Source organism: Coptis chinensis, unplaced genomic scaffold (genome assembly GCF_015680905.1).
Source record: "Coptis chinensis isolate HL-2020 unplaced genomic scaffold, ASM1568090v1 utg1287_pilon_pilon, whole genome shotgun sequence".
NCBI classification, from domain to species: domain Eukaryota; kingdom Viridiplantae; phylum Streptophyta; class Magnoliopsida; order Ranunculales; family Ranunculaceae; genus Coptis; species Coptis chinensis.
The window spans coordinates 28,151-49,161 of NW_028238099.1; the positions used below are offsets into that span (position 1 = coordinate 28,151).

The 21,011-nt window shown below is 36.8% G+C and overlaps 2 protein-coding genes across 7 annotated transcripts; both read right to left on the reverse strand.

Moving 5' to 3' along the window:
- Window positions 1–425: 425 nt before the first annotated feature.
- Window positions 426–8,995, reverse strand: EMB2742 (CTP synthase family protein). Of its 2 annotated transcripts, XM_086586572.1 has the most exons (23): window positions 8,692–8,925; window positions 8,304–8,496; window positions 8,089–8,222; window positions 7,724–7,803; window positions 7,389–7,475; window positions 7,257–7,307; window positions 7,027–7,144; window positions 6,881–6,937; window positions 6,732–6,796; window positions 6,453–6,536; window positions 6,315–6,365; window positions 6,155–6,217; window positions 6,023–6,069; window positions 5,852–5,921; window positions 5,703–5,765; window positions 4,651–4,740; window positions 3,912–3,950; window positions 3,553–3,780; window positions 3,371–3,456; window positions 2,440–2,488; window positions 2,206–2,286; window positions 2,020–2,113; window positions 426–1,026 (listed from the first exon to the last, which is right to left on the reverse strand). In XM_086586572.1, the coding sequence occupies exons 3-23, from the start codon at window positions 8,216–8,218 to the stop codon at window positions 836–838; spliced, it is 1,824 nt and encodes a 607-aa protein (XP_086442698.1). In that variant the 5' UTR covers window positions 8,219–8,222; window positions 8,304–8,496; window positions 8,692–8,925; the 3' UTR covers window positions 426–835. The 2 variants fall into 2 exon arrangements, with proteins under 2 accessions (XP_086442698.1, XP_086442697.1); XM_086586571.1 differs by having other exon boundaries at window positions 8,304–8,995.
- Window positions 8,996–15,753: 6,758 nt separating this feature from the next.
- On the reverse strand, window positions 15,754–20,562 carry LOC147474144 (Peptidase M50 family protein). 5 transcript variants are annotated; one of them, XM_086586587.1, is made up of 11 exons: window positions 20,507–20,562; window positions 19,053–19,325; window positions 18,916–18,982; window positions 18,710–18,820; window positions 18,531–18,625; window positions 18,292–18,439; window positions 17,901–17,981; window positions 17,335–17,796; window positions 16,868–17,191; window positions 16,578–16,742; window positions 15,754–16,256 (listed from the first exon to the last, which is right to left on the reverse strand). In XM_086586587.1, the coding sequence occupies exons 2-10, from the start codon at window positions 19,220–19,222 to the stop codon at window positions 16,578–16,580; spliced, it is 1,623 nt and encodes a 540-aa protein (XP_086442713.1). In that variant the 5' UTR covers window positions 19,223–19,325; window positions 20,507–20,562; the 3' UTR covers window positions 15,754–16,256. The 5 variants fall into 5 exon arrangements, with proteins under 5 accessions (XP_086442713.1, XP_086442712.1, XP_086442711.1 ...); XM_086586586.1 differs by lacking the exon at window positions 20,507–20,562 and adding an exon at window positions 20,267–20,347; XM_086586585.1 differs by lacking the exon at window positions 20,507–20,562 and having other exon boundaries at window positions 19,053–20,252.
- Between the last annotated feature and the right edge of the window lie 449 nt (window positions 20,563–21,011).

Genomic DNA, 21,011 nt, shown 5'->3' on the forward strand with positions numbered 1-21,011 from the left:
AGTATCCTCTTGTTCTGACTTTTAAGAATTACCATGAATATGTTTTGCGTTAGAATTCCGAACCGTCTAACCTAGTAAATAACATCGTTTTTGGTTTTATGAGGATCGTAAATATGTAAAAAAAAAAAATCAATGGAAAGCAAAAGTTATACCATTGGTTTAGATATATATACCTAAGAAAAGGAAAATCTCCATAACGAATTTTCGAGGAGAAAAAATTTCACGAGTCACTTCTTTAATTTATTTTAAACATCAATATACTTATAATCATGATAACAAAATTTTCTGCTAAGAAAAAAAAAATCCAGTAAAATTATAAAAGCTTCAATTCAACGTTCCAAACGTCTTTGTAGTCAGTTTATTTTCTTTTGTGCCTTGAAACCTATTTACCTGTAACAATAACAAGATTCAGAACGAAAAAGGGGTTTCGATACAAGACTGAAATATCATAAGCCACTGCAATACTGCAACCAAAACATTTGCGCTCAGATTCTCCTATCAAGTGTTTTTTCTCTCTCAATATACAGGAAAAGTGAAATACTCAGAAAACTAAAGACATTAGTTAGTGCACCAGTGCACAATAAAAAAATAATCAAATAGTTCTAACACCCTCAACCCATATTCATACAAAGCACTGAAAAATAGCAACAAGCTGTTCCATTTAAAAGCACAGAATCTAGCTCTGTTGCATACACCAGTCCTTGATATCTGAAACCCTAATCATAACCAACGACTGTACATACTACTATCGGGGAGCTGGCAAAGTACTGTTCCAGAAAAAGATATCACTAGTAGAAATGAAAATTGACCAGCTGATACCACCACCATGCTTTTCTTAGAAGTGTGCACCATTACCATTACCATTACCATTGGCGTATACACCATTTGACAACCTATTAACGAGCTTGCTTGCATTTCCATTCTGTTGGAATTTCACTGTTGACATTCCTTTGCTAATGATGTTCTTAACATGTCCAGATGTCTGCAAGACAGCTTCCAACTGACCACATGCTGCTGCAATAAGCCCTGTCACATTAAACACTCAATTAGGATTAATCTATATGCGAAGTGTGGTGCAACTGAATGGAGTACTCGAATTGGAATAAAGTCCCAGACATTGCAACCCTCAACAGTAAATCTAATCAAGCAAGAAAATTTGGAGAACCAAGGATAATGTTCTCTTGGTTCAAATAAGTAACAAACAAGGGCAAATTTAAAATATTGAACTGGTACGTATATCAGACCACACATGCATCCTCAGTAAAGGAATGAGACTAAAATGTCTGCATCTGTAACTATACGCTTGCATTACCAGTCCAAAGACTAGATAAAGGACGACTGCATTAAATTAATAGATAGTACTAAAGCATAAAATCTCTTACTTTGATCCGAACACATTTAATCACAGTTTTTGGTGAAGGAAATCTGCACCTAGCATCTCTTAATCACAGTTAAGAGAATGTATATAGAAAAGGAAAACATCGACCACAGAAGCAGTCTGCGTCAGGCAGACACTATTGGCTTATTAATACAATGTCTCTTCCCAGATTCTAATCTTACAAGATCCCGCGAACAAGTACAGACATGAGAATTTTTATATAAAAAGTAAGATATGATGCCAGTGCCACCTATGAAGATGGCCCCTTTGATGCCAGTGCCACCTATGAAGATGGCCCCTTTGATGCCATGTAGCTGCAACCAAGCCTGTCAGACCAAGTTGCACCCAAGGATACCAACCAAACTAAAAGATATGATATTATTTTGCACGAGGACCCAAATCCCGAACATTATAACCCTGAATTGAGTATGATATGGCATAAGGATTATGGAGGTGTGCACAAAGGCTGCCACAGATGGTGCAATCATCGAGCTAATCTAATTAGCAATTAAATGCCGTGTTTATCACAATGGAGTCTGCAGCATGTATCAAATATTGCTATTAATAACATACTAATCTTTGGGTTCCTAGAATCTACGACTTCCTTTTTTTTTTCAGTTTCTGGTAGGTGGAACAAGTACCTAAGAAAAGTGCAGAAGGTTTTCCAGGTCTCGATTTAAATTCAGGATGGAACTGAACCCCAACATAGAATGGATGAGATGGAAGTTCAACAATCTGCAGCAAAAGGACAACAGCAAAGAGTTGAGATCACAGGGTAGCATAGCTACTAACGCAACAATAACTGTTTGTACCACAAAGGTGCATACCTCCATCCTTCGACCAGTTTCATCTTTGCCAACAAAAGAGAGACCAGCATTTTCAAGTCTGGTAATCATATCAGGATTGACCTACCAAAACAACAGAAAAAGGAAAAGAAGACAGCAATATTTTATGAGTGAGATTGTAAAACAAATAACAGAAAGAATACTAACAGATAATATACATGGTACACTGTGCAAGCACACAAGTAAGAAGCATGGAAAATATGTCGGCCCAAATACCTCATATCTATGCCGATGCCGCTCATCAACAAACCGTGGATTGCCATACCTAACACAAATAACAGATCATATACGTTAATTCGCAACAAAATAAGCATGTACAGCCAATATAACAGTTCAACCTGGTGCTAATTCTATTCTCCTCGAGGTATTCAATTAAAAGGTATTTGTTACTGACGGACCCCAATTTGTGTTGGGCAGACTCCCCAAAAAAAAACGATTATTACAAATGTGCCATTAGTCTCAAAAATTTAAAAAAACAATTATTACAAGTATGTCATTGGTCACAAAAAATTGGATTCAAAAACCCCAAACTTAAACGACCCGGCTAGGTCGTTTGGACTAAGTCCCAAACGACTTGGCCACACCATTTGGGACTTAGTCCAAACGATGTGCCCACACCGGTCAAGAGCCCAAAAAACAAAACTTTATATTTTTCAAAATCCAAATCCCAAACGACATGGCCACATCGTTTTGGACTACCGTTTGGACTGAGTCCAAAACGATGTGGCCATGTCGTTTGGGATTTGAACTTAGAAAAATCCCCAACAACATGGCCACATCGTTTTGGACTCAGTCCAAACGGTGTGGCCATGTCGTTTGGGATTTGGACTTCGAAAAATATAAAATTCTGTTTTTTGGGCTCTTGATCGGTGTGAGCACATCGTTTGGACTAAGTCCCAAACGGTGTGGCCAAGTCGTTTGGGACTTAGTCCAAACGACCTAGCCGGGTCGTTTAAGTGTGGGGTTTTCGAATCCAACTTTTTTTGGAGCAATGGCATACTTGTAATAATTGTTTTTTTTAGATTTTTTGAAACCAATGGCACACTTGTAATAATTGTTTTTTTTTTTTTGAGTCTGCCCAAAACAAATTGGGGTCTGGCAGTAATAGGACCCTTAAAATAAAGATTAGGTTGTCACTAGTCCTTACAACTTGGACGATTTGCAGCTAGCAATCTGGAAGAATGTCCTCCTTGATCCAAGACGCATGGTGCCTCCCATATGAGTTTTAGAACCCTGTGACAAATAAAAAAAACAGCTTGTATACTAGATAAACAGGAAAAACAATGTATGTTAAATACTAACACGGGTTTTAAGAGTTTGAAAAAATACCTCTGGCATAAATATAACACAGGGATTCGTGGTTTTAGGGTCAAACTCTGTGCTGTTAGCATCTTTCAAATTAAGGACAGAGCGTGCATACTCAATTACGGCAATTTGCATACCCAAACAAATTCCAAGGAACGGAATTCTGTTTTCACGGGCATATCCTGCTGCTAAAATTTTCCCTTGCACCCCTCGGTCACCAAACCCTCCTGGCACTAGAACACCATCTGCACCCTGAAATGGAAGTCCATTCAAAGAGCTACACCAGAAATTGAATACAATAGAAACGAAAAAGAAAAACAAGGAGAACATTTTGATATTTTAACTTAAAAATTTGATGAACTGAAACTTTTAATAAAGCTAACCTTTAACAGATCCCATGCTGCTTTATGAACATCAGGGGCCTGCATATAGAAGAAAATTGTACTCAAGTTTCAGTGGAAGGGGACATTGCATTTGCCTAGTTATGTACTTCTAGATAACAAATCACGCTGGTTATGGTAATGAAGATTTCGACTTATATAGTGGCCATAAATTTTGATATTAGATTTACCCTCCCACTCAACTTTTTAGTGTGTTAATACACAAACTCTGTGGTTAGAAAAACAAAATGAGCAAAATATAATATGTATGTATCTAAGTAACATGGACACCTTATATTCTTAAAAGCATCCATGTCGGACATACAAACAAACTATGCATATGATGTGATGGTGACCAACTCTATAACTTCCGTCACTGTTGGTGAATAAAAAAAATCCAACTTGGAGGAGAGATGTGATGGTGTGCACGCAACAGAGAAAGCTTGCATAACTTTCTCAGATTCAAACTTCAAAACATCATAAATATCATAAGTTTTTGAGTTATAATCCACAAGCAGTTCATTACAGATCTTATGTTCCTGCAAACTCTGAACAAAACCTGTGAAATGAGTCTATGGATGAACACGTGTTGTGAAAACAACGACAAACCACCATGTGCTAAACTTTTGACACGCTGCCATACTCCTTAAAAGTGTGATCCCAAAAACATATATGAGCATGAGGTCAGGCAACTTCTAGTAGATACATGAATATATAACTAGATGTAGAGTTCAGAAGTAACCTCTTTTGCAGTTGCATCTTCCAGGTCACTAGCAGGAACCCATTCGATAACAAGTTTCCGGTGACAAGAAACAGAAGCATGCAAAAGAGCCTGTTAACAAACACAAGGTTTGAAATTAGCTGGCATAACGATGACGTTCCATTATCCACATTCTATAATTATACTAAGCTTGAAATCTGAATAAAATTGTTTGGTAAACTGTCTAAAATTGTACAGAAGTCTGAACTTAAATGCTAGAACTAAGCCACCAAAATTGACTTAGTATCCCCCTCTTAGTTTAAGAGACGTTGAACTTCAGCAACTTCTTTCAGGTGGTTACCAAACAAACTTGTTTTAAGACTTAAGCTCTTAAATTAAGAGTTACAACACACCACCCAAATATAGATCCCAGTATCAGCATTCAGCTCATACAGATACACAGGCAAGGATGCTTACATATATGCACATATCAATATACGATTTATGAATACTTTATGACAAGTTTTTTCTTTGGCCTTTTCTTATTACAAACAGTACATTTTTCTTTAACCTGTTCCATCACAAACAGTTAGAATGACATTGATACACATTCAGATAATATCAGGAGATATAAATTGATAACAGTTCATAAGACTTTGACTGACAATTTCTGCACTAACAAGCCTAATTATAATTGAATAGTTTACAAAGATAGGCTTACTATAACTTACCTATTTAATACTTGCTTAACAAGAAGAGTGAGGTACAAAGGGGACGCCACTCTTGAAGGATTTTGCTTTTTAATAATTTTTTATTAAGAAAATAATATCTTTAAGACTGTCTGATTGGTCTATAACGTGTAGTGCACAAGGATTAACAAAGTTCTAAATAGAGGTAGAAGTCAAAATTTTGAGTCCAATGCCACATCTATATACCAAAAGTCGAACCGATGGCCGCATTCTAGTCACTGAATTTGAGTGTTTTTCAGCAAAAAGAGATAAATAGACAAATTTACAGTAAAGTGTTGGGACTTATAATTACACCAAAAAGAAAAGACCCCGCCAATTTGACCTTCAATACCGAGAGAATTTCACCTTCAATACAGAGAGGTATGAATCTGAAAGTCCAGTATATTTTCCAACCATAGCAATTTTGACCTGTAAATTACAAGGTATGAGAGATTGAGCATTTTCAATTACCTAATTACAAAACTACATTTCTACTAAAGAAAGTTAAGACCCACAGGATCATGTAACATGTCACAGAGTTCAGCCCTAGCAGTCCACTCTTCCAAAACAGGCTCCCGCGCAACACTGCACATCATCAAACACTAAGTCACTAGGTTACCAAGAAAACTGCAAGTGACTTGATTTCAAGAAGGAAAGGAAATATTAAAACAAACGCGAGTACAAACCCTAAAAGGTTCAATTCTCTCAATATGGCTTCATGTGCCTTCTGATCCTATTCAAGTAAATAAATAAAAGTTTTTTAGGGGAAAAATTACTTAAGCTGAAAACAATCTTGAGAGTATCACTTAACAACTTACTTTTAATAGCAAAGGAATATGCCAAATGTTGGAAACATCATAAAGTGTGATAATATTTGTTTCCTGAGGAATAAATATTACAACCTAGTTAGCATCATGAAAGACGGGCAGACTTTGGAAAGAAAACAAGAGGAACCAAACACTATGTTTGTCTGTGTACCGGCACATGGCAGAACTGAGAGAGTTTTTCTTTCACATTTTCAGCCAGAGCCTGTCCGGAAAAATTCAAATAAGAACACTTGAGAACATAAACCAGGTTAAATACGGGCAAAAGGATTAGAGCAAGAAAGAGAAAGACCGTTGAGCTGCGACATGCTAGGATATTAGGTGTCAATCCTAGTCCTCTTAGGCCACGAACACTATGCTGAGTAGGCTTTGTTTTCTGAAAGTAGAATATGTAATCACATAAATAAACAAAAACCCCGTCACAAAGAATTACAACATTACAAAAACAATTTCTTTTAACTTTTTCCAGAGAAGGTCAACAGTGCTTTAATCCACAGCTTATTAGTTCACGTAGCTAAAATATGCATCTTCTCTAAATTAGTATGGATATGCCCAAATAGTTGAAAGATACCTGCTCACCGACAACATTCAAAACAGGCACAAGACTGACATGAATCAGACAAAAATTCCCTGCACCTGGATGAACAGAATTTGGAGTGAGACAGAATTTCGGTGATGTATGCAATTCGAAATATAGAAGCAAAATCATGATCTGCTTACCTACATGGTATGAAAATTGACCTAGTGCCTCAATAAATGGCATAGATTCTATGTCCCCTGCAAAGAGAAAACAATATTGTAACAAAAGGAATAGAGTAATAGCTTACGAGTCTCCAGCTTAAACAATGACGACCTTAACATTATACCTATAGTCCCTCCCAGTTCAATGACGCACACGTCTGCTGGACCTTCTTTGCCGTCAACAGGTATCATAGCTACACGCTCAATCCACTCCTGAATGGCGTCTGTTATGTGAGGAACTACCTAGAAGCACATGACAATGGCACGAAATTCAGTCAGCAGAAGAAAATCAGAAAAGTTTCTCAGACATCCATAGAGCATAATGAGTTGGTGACAATTAAGCGTTTGAACTAACCTGTACTGTTTTTCCAAGATAATCTCCCTTTCTTTCTTTGTCAATTACAGACTGTTCCATATGAAGAAAGTGTAAGTCACTCCAGTAAGAATCAAGTTACAAAGTTGAGAAAACAAAAGGTGAACAAATTACCTGGTAAATCTTCCCTGTGGTTATGTTGTTGTCACGAGTCAACTTGATATCTAAGAATCGTTCGTAGTTGCCAAGGTCCAGGTCCACCTTTGAAACAGCAAGGGAATTTTGTTTAATAATGTTTCTACTACACCATACACACAAGGAGAGTAAAGAAATTTCGGTACAACTTGGAGTGCTAAAGACTATCCCAGCATGAATCCCCCCATTTCCCTTCCCAAGAGAATAAGACATAACGATGGAAACAAAACTCGAAATGAAACTATGCATAATAATATGAATGGAATAGTAGCACAAACGACTGACTTGGAGGAAGTTTGTTTGTTTTATTGTACCTCGCCACCATCATCCAAGACAAAGACCTCGCCATGCTCAAATGGGGACATTGTTCCGGCATCGGTATTCAGGTAGGGATCTGGCACATTTTGATTGTAACTAGTATATGAGCACACACACAAATATATAAATATATATATTGTGATAAAGTTAAGGAAACAAAAATATCAGCAAGCAACAAGAAAAGAAAGTTGTGAAACATTACTCTGAGAATGTTGAATGAAGGGGAAAAGAAGAAAAAGTATAAAGTTGAAACCTTCAATTTGCTTTGTTGAAATAAAAAAAGCAAAAGGGTAAAAATTCCCCCTTTTTTTGAAAAAAAATAATATAGTAGTAGTAGACTTGAGAAAAGGGAGGGACGCACCAATCTTAATGGAGGTGACACGGAGGCCGCAAGCCTTGAGAAGAACACCGATGCTACTGGCAGTGACGCCTTTACCAAGACCACTGACCACACCTCCGGTCACCAATATGTACTTCATTTTCTTTTCCATTCGCCTACGAATCAGCACAATGCCATTAGCTAATAATAATAATAATAACAACCGAATAGAAACACGGGAAGAAAAAAGATGAAACCTTGGTTTGAAGAAATGGTATAGTCCCTGGTTGGGTCGAGTAGTCGTGTGCCAAATGAAGAAGAAGAGGCAGGGACGACGGTGTTTACGAAGTAATAATAAGTCTCAAGCCTATTATTAATAATAATAAGCAGTAGCGGCTACTGAATGAGGGAGGAGTTGCAACTTGCTTCTTCGCTCTTTCTAAAGACAGTCTGAAGCAGATAGCAGTCAGTCATTAGAGTGATGAGGTTTTATCATTTGGTGGGATCTTCATTTTATAGAGCAAACTTTTTCTCTCTTTTTTTTTTTAAGGAAAAAAAAATCCTTCTTTTTAAAATCAATCAACCAACCAACCAACAGTTATGAAATGATGATTTTGATTTAAAGGAGGGAGGGAATGGAGATACCCCAATTTCAAACAAAGCTTTTGCTTGTCTTTTACTTATTCTTCAACCACTTTGGTTTTTCTTTCTTGTTTTGATGAGATTAAAAGGGAGAAAGACAAATTGGAGTGTATCCAGCTAGGGTTTCTTTATTTCTTCTTTCGGTTTTTAGGGTTTCAGGTACTACTACTACTACTACTCCTTTAGAGTTTAGAGTATCACCAAAAGATATTTTTCTTTTTACGAGTCGTCTCGTCCTTTTCTCTTTCAATATTTCACATTTTCACACACCAACGCCCTTTCTCTATTTAGTCAAAGTGCCCGCCACATTTTCTCCCACTAACAAACTGTCCTATTTACCCAATCCTAGATTACTCTCCCTTTTTATTATCTTATCCTTTACTTAGGTTACATCTCATTTCATTATCTTACCCTTCTGTCTCTCTCGTCTCTACACTACTAACCTTTGGATTACATTATTATATATATATTTTTTCACCAACACAACCTTAATTGCCTGCTTTATCCGTCAATGACTTGTTCGTGTAACTTGGATACAGGACAAATATTTTTCTCTCTATATGTAAGACATTTTTGTTGGTATACGAGGATTTAACTTACGTGCCAATTAACATTCTCCAATACGTGCACAAGTAAAATTTGTCCAGCTTTGCAATATATTCTTCCCTGCTTCATACTTTTATAGTGCTAGCTAAGTATTGTAACATAGTCTGAGACTCGTACCATGTACAGTACTTAGATACAGTGATTTTTATATGTCGCATCCATGTACGCGTGGGGCCACAATTTTCTTCCTTATTCTTCGGTTTAATTTCTCACCAAGAGTATTCCGTAAATTTAATTTAGATTGAAAAAAATATATACAACAATAACTGGTGGATCTATCAAATTTTAGGGGATGATTATATGAACTCCACTTAAAGTGACTCCAAAATTACTCCACCACTAAATACAATGAATTAGAAGCTGATTTTTTGTAGATATATTCTCCACACAATAAATATCATCCTCATAAAAAATCAGTTCAGTTAAAGATGTACAACATCGTCAAAAATCATTTAGAATGTTATGAAATTATCCAACGCCCCAGATTTCTTTAATTTCATAACAACTTTTAACTAGGTTAAACATATTTAATTGAGCTGATTTTTTGTGGGTGTGTTCTACATCATGTAATGTATATCTCCACAAAAAATTAACCCTCAATACATCTTGTAAGTCCACTTTTAAGAGTGGAGTAAGTTTTGAGTCACTATAAGATGGAGTTCATATAACCATTCCCAATTTTTAGACCTCAACTAATTAAGGCCTCAACATATTGAAGTTTATTTTATTGAAGAGTTGTAATATTTTGGGTCTACGACCTAATGATGTGGTTGGTATGGAATGAATGCACTATTTTTAGACAAGAATTGCTTACGTATCAAGTTATTTAGGTCAAACTTGAATCAAGTTTTACGTAATTCATCTCTCTCTACTTATAGATGTTTGAGCCGACCTTTCTTATTTGCTTACAAGGCGTTGTCAAGTGTAAATCCATATTTTGTGTTATCTTGATAATTCGTTATTATTCATAATATTATAAAGTAAATATCTCATTGATTGGTGTGTTGACTGAGCTTTAGAATCGCATTAGATCATTTGCTTTCATATATGGTTGTATCTGATATTTTAGACAATGTGAGTTTGGGCCATTGTTACGTTCTGATGGCTTGGTACGAGTTGATAAAGTACAACTTGGTGTGTGGACACGTGTGCTATAGTGATATGAATATAGAACTGAGGGTATGTAGACAATTTCAAAGTTAAAAAATTAAAACTTTACTAACAATGTTTCTGTCTCATTTTACGTACATTATTATATATTCTCTACTATGTACTGCTCTTTAACTAAAATTGTTTGGAGTTTTTATTTATGACAAAAAAAAAAAAAAAAAAAAAAATTGTTCCATACCATTAAATCTAAAAACCTTTGCAGCACTATGAGGCCAATAACCAATATTAAGTCGAAAACAAAAATTATAAACCATTGTAAGAATCGTACATGTTGCGACTCATCGTGTATGTATTATATATTGATTTTGACGCAGTTGACACTAGTCACGAAATGTGTGGAATTTGTTGATTTCATTTCAAACACGGAAGCCGCCCAGGCCAAAGCCATGGCCGGGTTTGAGAATTAGAATAGGATTATCTGTTGCGACTAATTCTAGATTATTACCTTTTAATAGCATAACTTATAGTCAAAGAACCAATAAAGTGAACAAAGTTGTTCCAAACGGATAATATAACATAATTTAGAGTTTAAAAGGCAAAAACATAGAGTAGTATATCCTATGGAGCAAGAAGATAGTTTAATTAGAGAAGCTACGGAGTAGAATCCGATAATGTAGTCTATGCTGCTTAGCCGACTGGACCACTTGGTTTTTTGCATTATTTCTAGCTACCTCGTTGATGGACTGATATTCCGAAACGAGGAGTTGACAACGCTCAACATCAGTACACGTGGTTACACGTTGGAGTGAATCAGCACATTTTTTTTTCTTGCTCTTGGTCCGCCTCTTTGATGTAATCGCTGTTGTTCGTCGATGGAGTTTATTATTATGCAAGTCAGAGCAACCAAAGTACTGACCAACACTACGAGTCCAAGTGGATGAGTGGCATATATATGGCTGTCTGTCCCACCAAACGCAATCCCATTTTTTAGATTTTACCGAGTCCAAAAAGTATCGGCCACGTCAGTAGTGACGCTACAATTTAACGCTGCTTCCTTCTTCGTGACCCACGCCAACTTGCCACTCCTCTTCCCCCCCTGTGTACTGTTGGACTAATAATAATAAAGCGAAGATATGGTTTCTGTTTTGGATTAGGGAGTGGTCCCGGGACTAACTTTCCTTTTGTTTGGACCTCTTTTGTCGGTACGAAGAGAGAAAATGAAGAAGAAAGGACGTTAGTTAATAGTCCGGTTGTAACCGTTGCCACGTTATGGACACGTGGGTGTCTCATCTGAAATACAGTTTGTGGTCCCCACCTGACGGTTGACGATTCACTAGTACGGCTTTGTCTTTCTTTACCTCAGTTGGACCCCACAAGGCTACACCTACTACCGACAAAGCTAACGTGAGAGTCTGTTTGTTTGACGAACCCCCAGTGACCACCAACACGTGAGCGGTCCGATACTTAGCAGATGAAACCCACATGTCACAGTATCTTCCTCAAATCCACGTTGTTTGTTTCATTTTGCATTTGGTTCAATCAGGAGGCGGCAGCGCGTCTTATGCCGACAATCGAATCTAATTGGTTTATCATTAGGTATCATTTTGAGAGCCAATTAATGCAACCTCTGCGTACCACAGAGCACTTCAATTCTCCGTCTTCATTAACTCATTATCCAAGGCTCTCCTCAGATTTTACCCTTCTTCTAAATTCCCTTACGTACGTATATAAACTACATTATTTATTTGCCCTTCTTTCAAAAACGTCGGAATTTCTTAAGAAAATAAAATAGGGTATTTTCATGAGCCCACGGCCTCCCTACGAGTTATATGTTGTTTCATAATTCATAGCACGTTATATCGTCTAAAGTACACCTAGCCTCATGGCCAAGTTAATCATCCATTTGTCCGAAGCACTATGTATTATGAATATATGATGTTCATAATTATTCTCCACATGATCATGATGAGATATAGTGCGAATAGTACTATGCATGTGTTGGGGAAGAGATAAAACAAATTAAGATCGTTCCACGATCACATGCTTGGTCGATATTATTATGAAGGTGGGAGACTGGGAGACTCTCTTTAATTATTCTCAATATTTTCTTTTTGCATATCATGTACCCAGGCCGGCTCTAACATCAAAAGATGAGTGGTGCAACGGTGTTAGTGCTAAAATTCTATGCCGTCCATCCCAAGTTCAAGTCACCCTGAGCTAATTTCGGGTCACTTGATTGTGGGGTCTTTTCAATGGCATGAGGGGCGGCTGCTTAGGTTGCCTACCCCTGACATTTATGTTACCTCCGGCTAAGATTTGTCAAAGTTAACAAACAAAAATTTTCCTCCAAATCCTTGTCAAGAAAGTGCCATTCAAAATCAAATTGTTCTTAAAACTTGTGCACAGGATAAAATAACATTCTAGTTTCATATAGTCGAGTTATTAGATGGGTAATCCTGTGTTAAAGTTTTTATATATAGTTATAGAAAAAACATTTATTAACTTTTACTACATCTCCAAACTTGTGCATGTAATCCTTTTCCATTGACTCCAACAGTCCAACTCATTTTTAACCGATATAAACAGCCATTTAAGAATACTGCAGTTTTTCTTGCTGGACCAACCTCATAACTTGCACGTAGAATAGAAGCCCAAACTTTCCTACCAAATTAGTGAAAGTGTTATCAACAAGGTAGTCATAGTGTCAGAAATATAATACCTTCTACCTTTTTTGACAAATGAAGAGCAGTAGACTAATAAAAATACTTGATTCATCTCTCAAAATTAACTGCGGGCTTTAGCCAGGTCTAGCCCTCTCCTGGCTCCGCCATTCTAGATAGGTAGCTTCAAACGCTAATGGATCGGAGGTCTTTAGTATCAAAGAGATGTGTACGTATAGCGATAGTGCAATGCCAGATGTATAGTCAGGTAAATTGCAATCTTGTGTCAATCTAAGATTGTTTTCGAGTCAAAATTAATTAAACTTCTAATGAATTTGCATATTGATGAGTCCAATATAATCCGCTATGGTGCTATATATATGTATGTACGTACTGTAACTTGTATGTATACCATCATATCGATCTGCTGAATGGTTTCGATTACGGTTTTTGACAATTTTAACTATTAGCTAGGTGGCAATAATGCATATATTGGTATCGAAGCATCAAGAAAACCTTTTTCTTTATGCATAGATAGCGAAGAAAACGTTGTACTAATTAGCATATACTCTGTAATTCTGATACTCGTGACGATCATTGACAATTTCACATGCATGCATGGTGTGGAGTAGAGTATGTATGGTAAGAAAGGTGTTTTGGTCTGAGATCGGACTTGCTAACTACCATACCTAACCATGCAGGCCGTGTGAGTCTCCCACGTTTCCTCCTGATGATGTTAATTACTTTTATTATTTGAGCTTTTCTTCGATCATACTCACTTTCTTCCACACGTCATCAGTTCCCATTTGCTACATACCTAGCTAGAAAAAAAAAAATCAGTTTCCATTTGCTTGTTTTCTCTTGAACTAATTGTATGTCCTCGATCTGTTTATGTTAGAAACAAACAAAGTTAAAAGTTAAAACTATATATATAATATATCTGACCCACGTACAATTCTATATTTACGAGTTTAAGAGTAGACGTCAAGTAGGCGGGGGTGGGGTTGATTTGTTAAATTATATTGTTCTTGGAATCTTATCCATTTAATTTAAATTGTTGATGTTGTTGTTGTTGTTGTTGATATTGAAAGAGTCATTAAAACCAAATTAATTGCATCGAATATTGTATGCTTCTGGTGTGCTTTGTGAGTGTGTATTGTGATGAGGAAAAGAAAGAGAGAATATGAAACTATAATTAAGCTCGTGACTTTGATGTATTCTGCCTGCTCAAATATGGTCGTACACGACACCACAGGTGGTCTCCCATACATCATATTCATAATAATCTTACTCAATAAATCCAGACAAACTGTATCACAATTCACAAACTCATTTAGTTACATTTTTTTATTCACCCACCGATGGCACCTTCTTTTAATTCTCCCTCTTTCTCTAATAGAAAATCGTTCAAACAAAGAAAAACAAAATATACATGAATAAAGTCATTGGCATGTTTCTTCACTGTTAGGAAAGATGAGAAACATTGTATTTTCATAGCTTTCGGTAAAAATTAAGGACCATGGCGTCAAGAGACAAATATCAGAAACAATAAAGTCAGTCAATGGAATACAAAGGGAATGCACGTGATCTGAGGAGGGACTGGAAGGGGGGAGGGGAACCCGGTCCCAGTCTTAGCAGTAAATCACGGCAGTTTTGGAAGTTGAGATACCCCGATTAGAGTACTCCCCCATTTAAAATCCTGTATTTAAAATTTTAAATGCCAAGTGGCAAACAAAGCGGTATACTCGTGAATGTACATGTCTAACTTCATAAACAATAGTTTGCAAATTGCAATACCTGATTTTAGTGTCTTTTTGTTCCAGCACAGACTCCGTATTTATATAAGCGAAGTGTAATATGATGATGAGCTATTGAGCTATATACCCTTCAGATGGAAGCACCGAGCTTATGGCTCAAATGGCGAGGAAAAAAATGTAAAGGAAAAGTGGGTTTGAAATTTGGTATCTGGGTCTCTTTATCAGAGGGCCACACAACCATAGAATCATTTCAAAATTGTTTCAGACTACTGCATTTTCGATGAAAGTTACTTCAGACGGGGATGTTGAGCACTTGAGCGTAGCCAGAGTCAGTTTTTTATGAGTTCAATCGTAGATCAACAAAGGCCCAATACACAGAGCGAGCCTTAGAAGCTTTGGTGATGTAACACCTCACAAAATAGGCAACTACTCTAACAGAGATCCAAAATTTTGAAATGATTTATACCCAGCTATAAATCCAACTCATGACTGTGACGGGATGAGCAGTTGTTTTGTGCCTCAAGATCATTTAAGCACTCACTATCTTGCATTTTCCCGTTAGCTCAACTCCCTAAGTCACGACTTATGACTCTTGAGCAGTTGAGCCCATAATTGACAAGCCCGCTTTTCTACCACTGCTGCACTTCATGTCTGCTCCGTTTTCCTTGCTTCCTGCTGCCACTTCATTTTCGATATCCATATGCATTTGTACTTCTTAATTTTAATTACATCACCTCCCCTCCCCAAATGAATAGATTCAATTATATTTAAATTGGCTTCATTTTTATTACCCTTAACTAGGGCCGAAAATTGGATATCCATTATCTTGTTCTGATATTGAGTTGTACACAGGATTCTGGTTGAAATTAGCACCTTTGCAAAATCATTAACTATTGCACTTCCATTTACAGCCCTACCCTCAGAACATGCAATGAAACTATGCAAACTCTCACATTTTCATCAAAATACATCTCACAGGTTTATCATGATGTGAAAGAAAAGTTCAATGCATTCAATGCCTCTCTTGGTACTCCAGTTACCACTTAAAACATGCTTCCTTTTTTCCTGGTCACACCACAACCTATCTCACTAAAAAAAGCATTTAGTTGCATATGCGCTTCCAAGCCCAAAAGAAACTACCCACATTGTTCGGAACATTCTCCAAACATCTAGCTCAAAACGACTAAAAAAAATCGCCACACAAGCTTCTGCAACCATTGTCTCAGGTGCGAGGAATTCTCTGTTTCTCGCATCATCGGAGGTTCCTTGCTACAAATATCAGCAATATACTGACATTCCTGTGTAGTACTGGAGGATGGATTGAAACTGAAAGGTACATCCAAATTCTCTTTGAGAGCCACCACCCCCTTATACAGGTAGAACCATGTTCACTTGGCTTGAACTTTTGTGGTTGAGGCAAGTCAGGATCTTCCTCCTGAGCTTCACAATAGCACTATCATAGATAAATTCAAATGAAAACTTCTTAACTGAAAACTATAATACTTCTTAAATAAATGAAGACAAAAGCAAGTAGGACAAGCTGAAGACGAATCGCACAATTTTTTCATTTCCTTTAAAAAAAAAAAATCCTCAAGTAGGAGGTTGCCCAGACCCATACTGGTAATTCATAAATTAAATGGGAAGTGCATATTTTTAGGAGAATGGTCATGTGCCTTACTCCCCGGTCTCGGAATGGATGTAAGTACGGAAACTATTTTTTTAATCAAATTAATGGGATCGAAATGAATGAAAGTACCTATGCCTGCAAAAAGTTGAAGAAAACCCTTGAACAGGCAAGGATGGATAATAGGGTCCCTCCCAACAGACATATTTGTAGAGCAAGTGCCCTCTTCCTGGGGGTCAGAAAGGGAATGTAGCCAATAGCCACCTCCAAAATAGACTCACCATCCAAAAGGAACACCTGATTAAAAAAAAATTCAGTTGTTAGTCAAAGCTCAATTCCGAACAAAGCACTCTACATTCTTATGAAGGTCACAGTGATATGATGTCCATCTTCACTGGAAAAAGTACTGAATACCAACGTACCGGCAGGCTGTTGAGAAGAGCGAGTGTGAGAGAGACATGGAAAGTGCATGCTAGCACTTTTTCTACAAAATTTGGAAGATGCACACCCGAAATCAATGCCCATCGAGGCTGATACAAAGTCAATTGAATGGATTTCACAATAGAAAGCACGTCTCCGATAAAAACAAAAGTCCCACCACAGTTAGGTGCTTCCCAATTAGAGCTCTCCAAAACTGATGATGAATTTCTTCCAAGCCACAAGCATTCTGAAGAATAAGGGCGTTTGTAGGTAATCTCAATCCAGGTAAAGCCTGGCACAAGGACTGGCATTACGCAAGCCTCATTCTGTCAAACATGTTAAAAACAATCTTCACTATCCCAATGAAACTACTGGGAAAAAAAAATGGAGAACAGATATTTTTGCCTGTACTAGTGGTATATGATGATAAGGAAGAAGGTTCTTCATAATCCATTGTCTCCAAATGTACCTGTGAACATGCACAACTTTCACTGGTCCCATTCTCCAGCCATCCGTTGCCACACTTCTTCAGTTGAACAACATCAGTAGCATTCAAACATTGCCTGCTCTTCTTAATGTGCCAATCGATGTCCTCACTGCTTCCACCATCTAATCCATTCAAATTAAAGCATGGAACACTTGAGAAAGCAGTAAGCCCTTGAGGGCAAGGAGAGTGGTCATTTTCCAATTCAGATTTCTCTTTATCTTCCATCCAAGCACTAGGGATACAATACCCCTTTATCCTAGCAACTGTTTTGGAGCCTTTAGAGTCACTGACATTTTGTGAATTTTGCAGTGGCGGCTCATTAATCTTTGTCATCATCTCCATCCATTCTTGGGGGTTGCTAATTATTAACCCATCCACTGAGACAATGACGTCTCCAGGAGATAGATAAGCAGACAAAGGCGATGTAGATGTCACATCCAAAACCTGATTTAAGGTGCCACGGTACCAGTAAAAACCATGGTTAAAGTAATCAGAGTATAATAAAACAACAAATGTTGTTGGAGTAGTTAAAGTGCATAGACAAGTACCATTGGATTCTCCAGTTGCATGTAAAATGGGTATAAGAGCAATGGCAAAAGGAACAATGCCAACGCACAAGCTGTGCAACACTAGAGAAAAAGTAGTAGACGGTCAGCTCACACGCATATCTTGTACCATATCTCCACTTTTCTTTCACAAAGGTAGTCATAGCATTGGAACATATAACAACAAAGATAATGGTCTCACACCAGCCTTATCACAATCATTATCCGTTTACATACTGACATACTATGGTTCGTTTAAATATAATAGAGGACGCCAGTGACTCTTATTTATAAACAATATACATCGACATAGCTACTATCCTAAGAAATGTTGGTTTGAAAAAATATATCTGTGGGAGAGAAGAGTGAAGAAATAGTAGAAAGTACAACTCACCACGGCATTATGCCAAATTCCAGCACAATATATACGAAGTGTAGCAAATTGAGGTAAAGTCTGAAGCAGGTCATAGTTGAAAGCAACCAGAGCTCCAGGAAAGAGAAGAGCGATATATATGGCAAAGTATTCGATGTGAATACCGTCGCTGTTATGGGTTGAAGTAGCTGTAATGAGAAACTAGCAAGAAGCAAGGAATTGAAAAGTAGTACTGTATAAGAAGAGGGAGGGAGGGAGACCTCGCAGCAGCAATGGCATGCCCAAATTCATGAACAGCTACAGATATTAAAGTAGAGAAGAGTAAGTATCCGGCGTCGGTGGTTACACCAGAATCCTATTTATCAAAGATAAAAAGAGTTACATAAATGGTTGGCATTTTGTTTTTTTTTAATTGAAATGAGAGAAGTTAATTACAAACCACCAAAGGAGAAGGGAAGATCTTCCCAAACAAAATGGTGCGATAAAAGTTGTGAAAGTGATCAGCAGTCGCATTTTTATTGAAAGTGACAACTAGCTCTCGGAGAAGAACCTGTAAAAAAGCAACATCCAGAGCACGCATGGTAAATGTGAATGTGAGGTTGGTTAAGGGAGAGAGATACATGATTGATCGGAAAAGGGACGGACCAGAGTAACTGCGAGTAAGGAAGCGAGGCCAAAACCAGTCCCCATCGAAAACCATCTTCTTAAAAACCTGTGAGTGAGTGTGTCAGTAAATTTGATATTTGTTGAGAGATGAGACAAGCCAAACAACAAGAACCAACCGTTGGTGTTTGCGTCCGAAAGAAAAAAGGAAATCATTGAAAGCAGATGTCTTCAAGTCGCAGTACCAACAGGAAATGGAGTAGGAGTAGGAGTAGTAACTACCACGTCTGTTGTTGGAGCGGTTGGGCAGGACACCCCTTCTTACTCGTCGACCACCTCCCAGTACCATATTCTTTTTTTAGCCTTCTGCTTCTGATGCTCGGTAATTAGACTTAATCATTTATTAGCATTTGCCCCCTCTCAGTTCACCCAATTTAGCCACTTTCTTTTTCCTGATATCATTGTCAAAATTCAACTCTAAACTCATTTTGCAACTTTATCTTTTATTAAGCGAGAATGTTTACATATTTATTCCCAATTTGGATTTCTAAGCTAAAATTCAAAATTTTATAACTTCTGTGTCGCCTTTGTATGTGGACACAAAACCCTCACAATAGCCAGGCAAAAAAAAATTAGTGTGGGATTCAAAATTGTTATAACAATAATAGACTTTCCCCACCAATCCATTCCCTATTTACAAACCCTAACTGGTGTTTGAGAATTTCTTGTCCAAACAGTAGTGTAAAGGGTTTTCTTGTCAAAAAAAAAAATAATTAAAAAAAATATATATATATATAGTAGACAATACTGGCTGGGCATATTTGCAACTTGACGGTTATTGCAATCACTTACATCTGGTCCTCACAGAGGCATGCATATACGCCCCGCAAACCCATTATTATAGCAGTATGAATTCAAACAGCAGAAAAAGAGAAAGGAGATTTCATACAACATTTCATCCATTTATCCAATTTACACAGCCACATAGGTGTTGTGCAGTTTAAGCGCTAATCAGGAGCAAGTCGCTCCAAGAGCTTATAGCGATTAAACGGGGATTAATTGGAATTAATCGTCTTAGTTAATCTATAATACATAATTACATATGTCATATAACAACCTAAAACAAAAGAAAGTACAAAAACTACAAGCAATCAAGCATAGCTTTTAACCAAAAAAATAAGTATAGCCTCATTTGAATATTGTCTTCTGTCTGCATAAGTTAAAGTGTTAACAAAACAGACCAAAGTGTTGACTCCATCATGACACAACCACTCAATTTAACAATGAAAATACGAAACACTAAGAGTCTCATATAGTCATATATACTCATACTCATTTCTTAATTCCTCAAAATGATAGAAAAAGTAGAAAGAGTACTCTACTGTCTACTTACGCAGTATAAGTGTGGAACCGTCATAAGATACAAAAACTTCCTGAGCAAATATGAAAGAAAAACAAGAATAAGAAGAAATAACTATATGTGTTTTAAAAGAAATTTATAAAGTCTAATGGATAAAAATACATAATTAAGAGTGAACTAATAGAATCTTTATGCAAAATCGTGTTCAAATGGTTTTCTATTGGTTTAAATAAAAATAGGGTGATCTTGGACATACCCATAAAAAAGACTGGCCTGAGCAATGGAGTTTTTTCAACTTTTTTTTCACTTTTTTTTCACTTTTTTTTCACGGTTTTGATTGTGTTTTGCGAAACGTTTTTAATATGGATTCATGGGTTTTTTCTGTTTTGGGCTTTTTTTTTGTGGACTTTAATTTTTACAAAAACAAACCTATTAATTAAGCCGCGCTTTTGTTATAGGCTGATTAAGCGGAAAAAATCCCCCGATTTGATTAATAAGCGCTTAAACTGCCATATGTGTTTTTAAAAGAAATTTACACAATAACTGTAATGGATAAAAATACATAATTAAGAGTGAACCACTTTTTGAAATAATAGGTAGTTAGAACGAATTGAGTTAAAAAATGAGTAAAACTATTCTCATTTTTAAACAACCAATTGAACACGTTTAAGTTAAAAGTCATTTTTAAACAATACCATTGGTAGAGGTTTTTTTTAGTGTGAATTGTGTCAATTTACACGAAGTGTTTTTACACAATCCCATTGGCCATGCTCTAAGA

Coding starts and splice junctions, on each gene's coding strand:
- EMB2742 (XM_086586571.1), bottom strand. CDS start 8,218: ATGGAAAAGAAAATGAAGTACATATTGGTGACCGGAGGTGTGGTCAGT. Junction 7,804..8,088: donor TGTCACCTCCATTAAGATTG/GTGCGTCCCTCC, acceptor AAAATGTGCCAG/ATCCCTACCTGAATACCGAT. Junction 6,070..6,154: donor ATATTCCTTTGCTATTAAAA/GTAAGTTGTTAA, acceptor TTACTTGAATAG/GATCAGAAGGCACATGAAGC.
- LOC147474144 (XM_086586587.1), bottom strand. CDS start 19,222: ATGGTACTGGGAGGTGGTCGACGAGTAAGAAGGGGTGTCCTGCCCAAC. Junction 18,626..18,709: donor TCTTCCCTTCTCCTTTGGTG/GTTTGTAATTAA, acceptor TTTGATAAATAG/GATTCTGGTGTAACCACCGA. Junction 17,982..18,291: donor GAATTTGGCATAATGCCGTG/GTGAGTTGTACT, acceptor CTTTTTCTCTAG/TGTTGCACAGCTTGTGCGTT.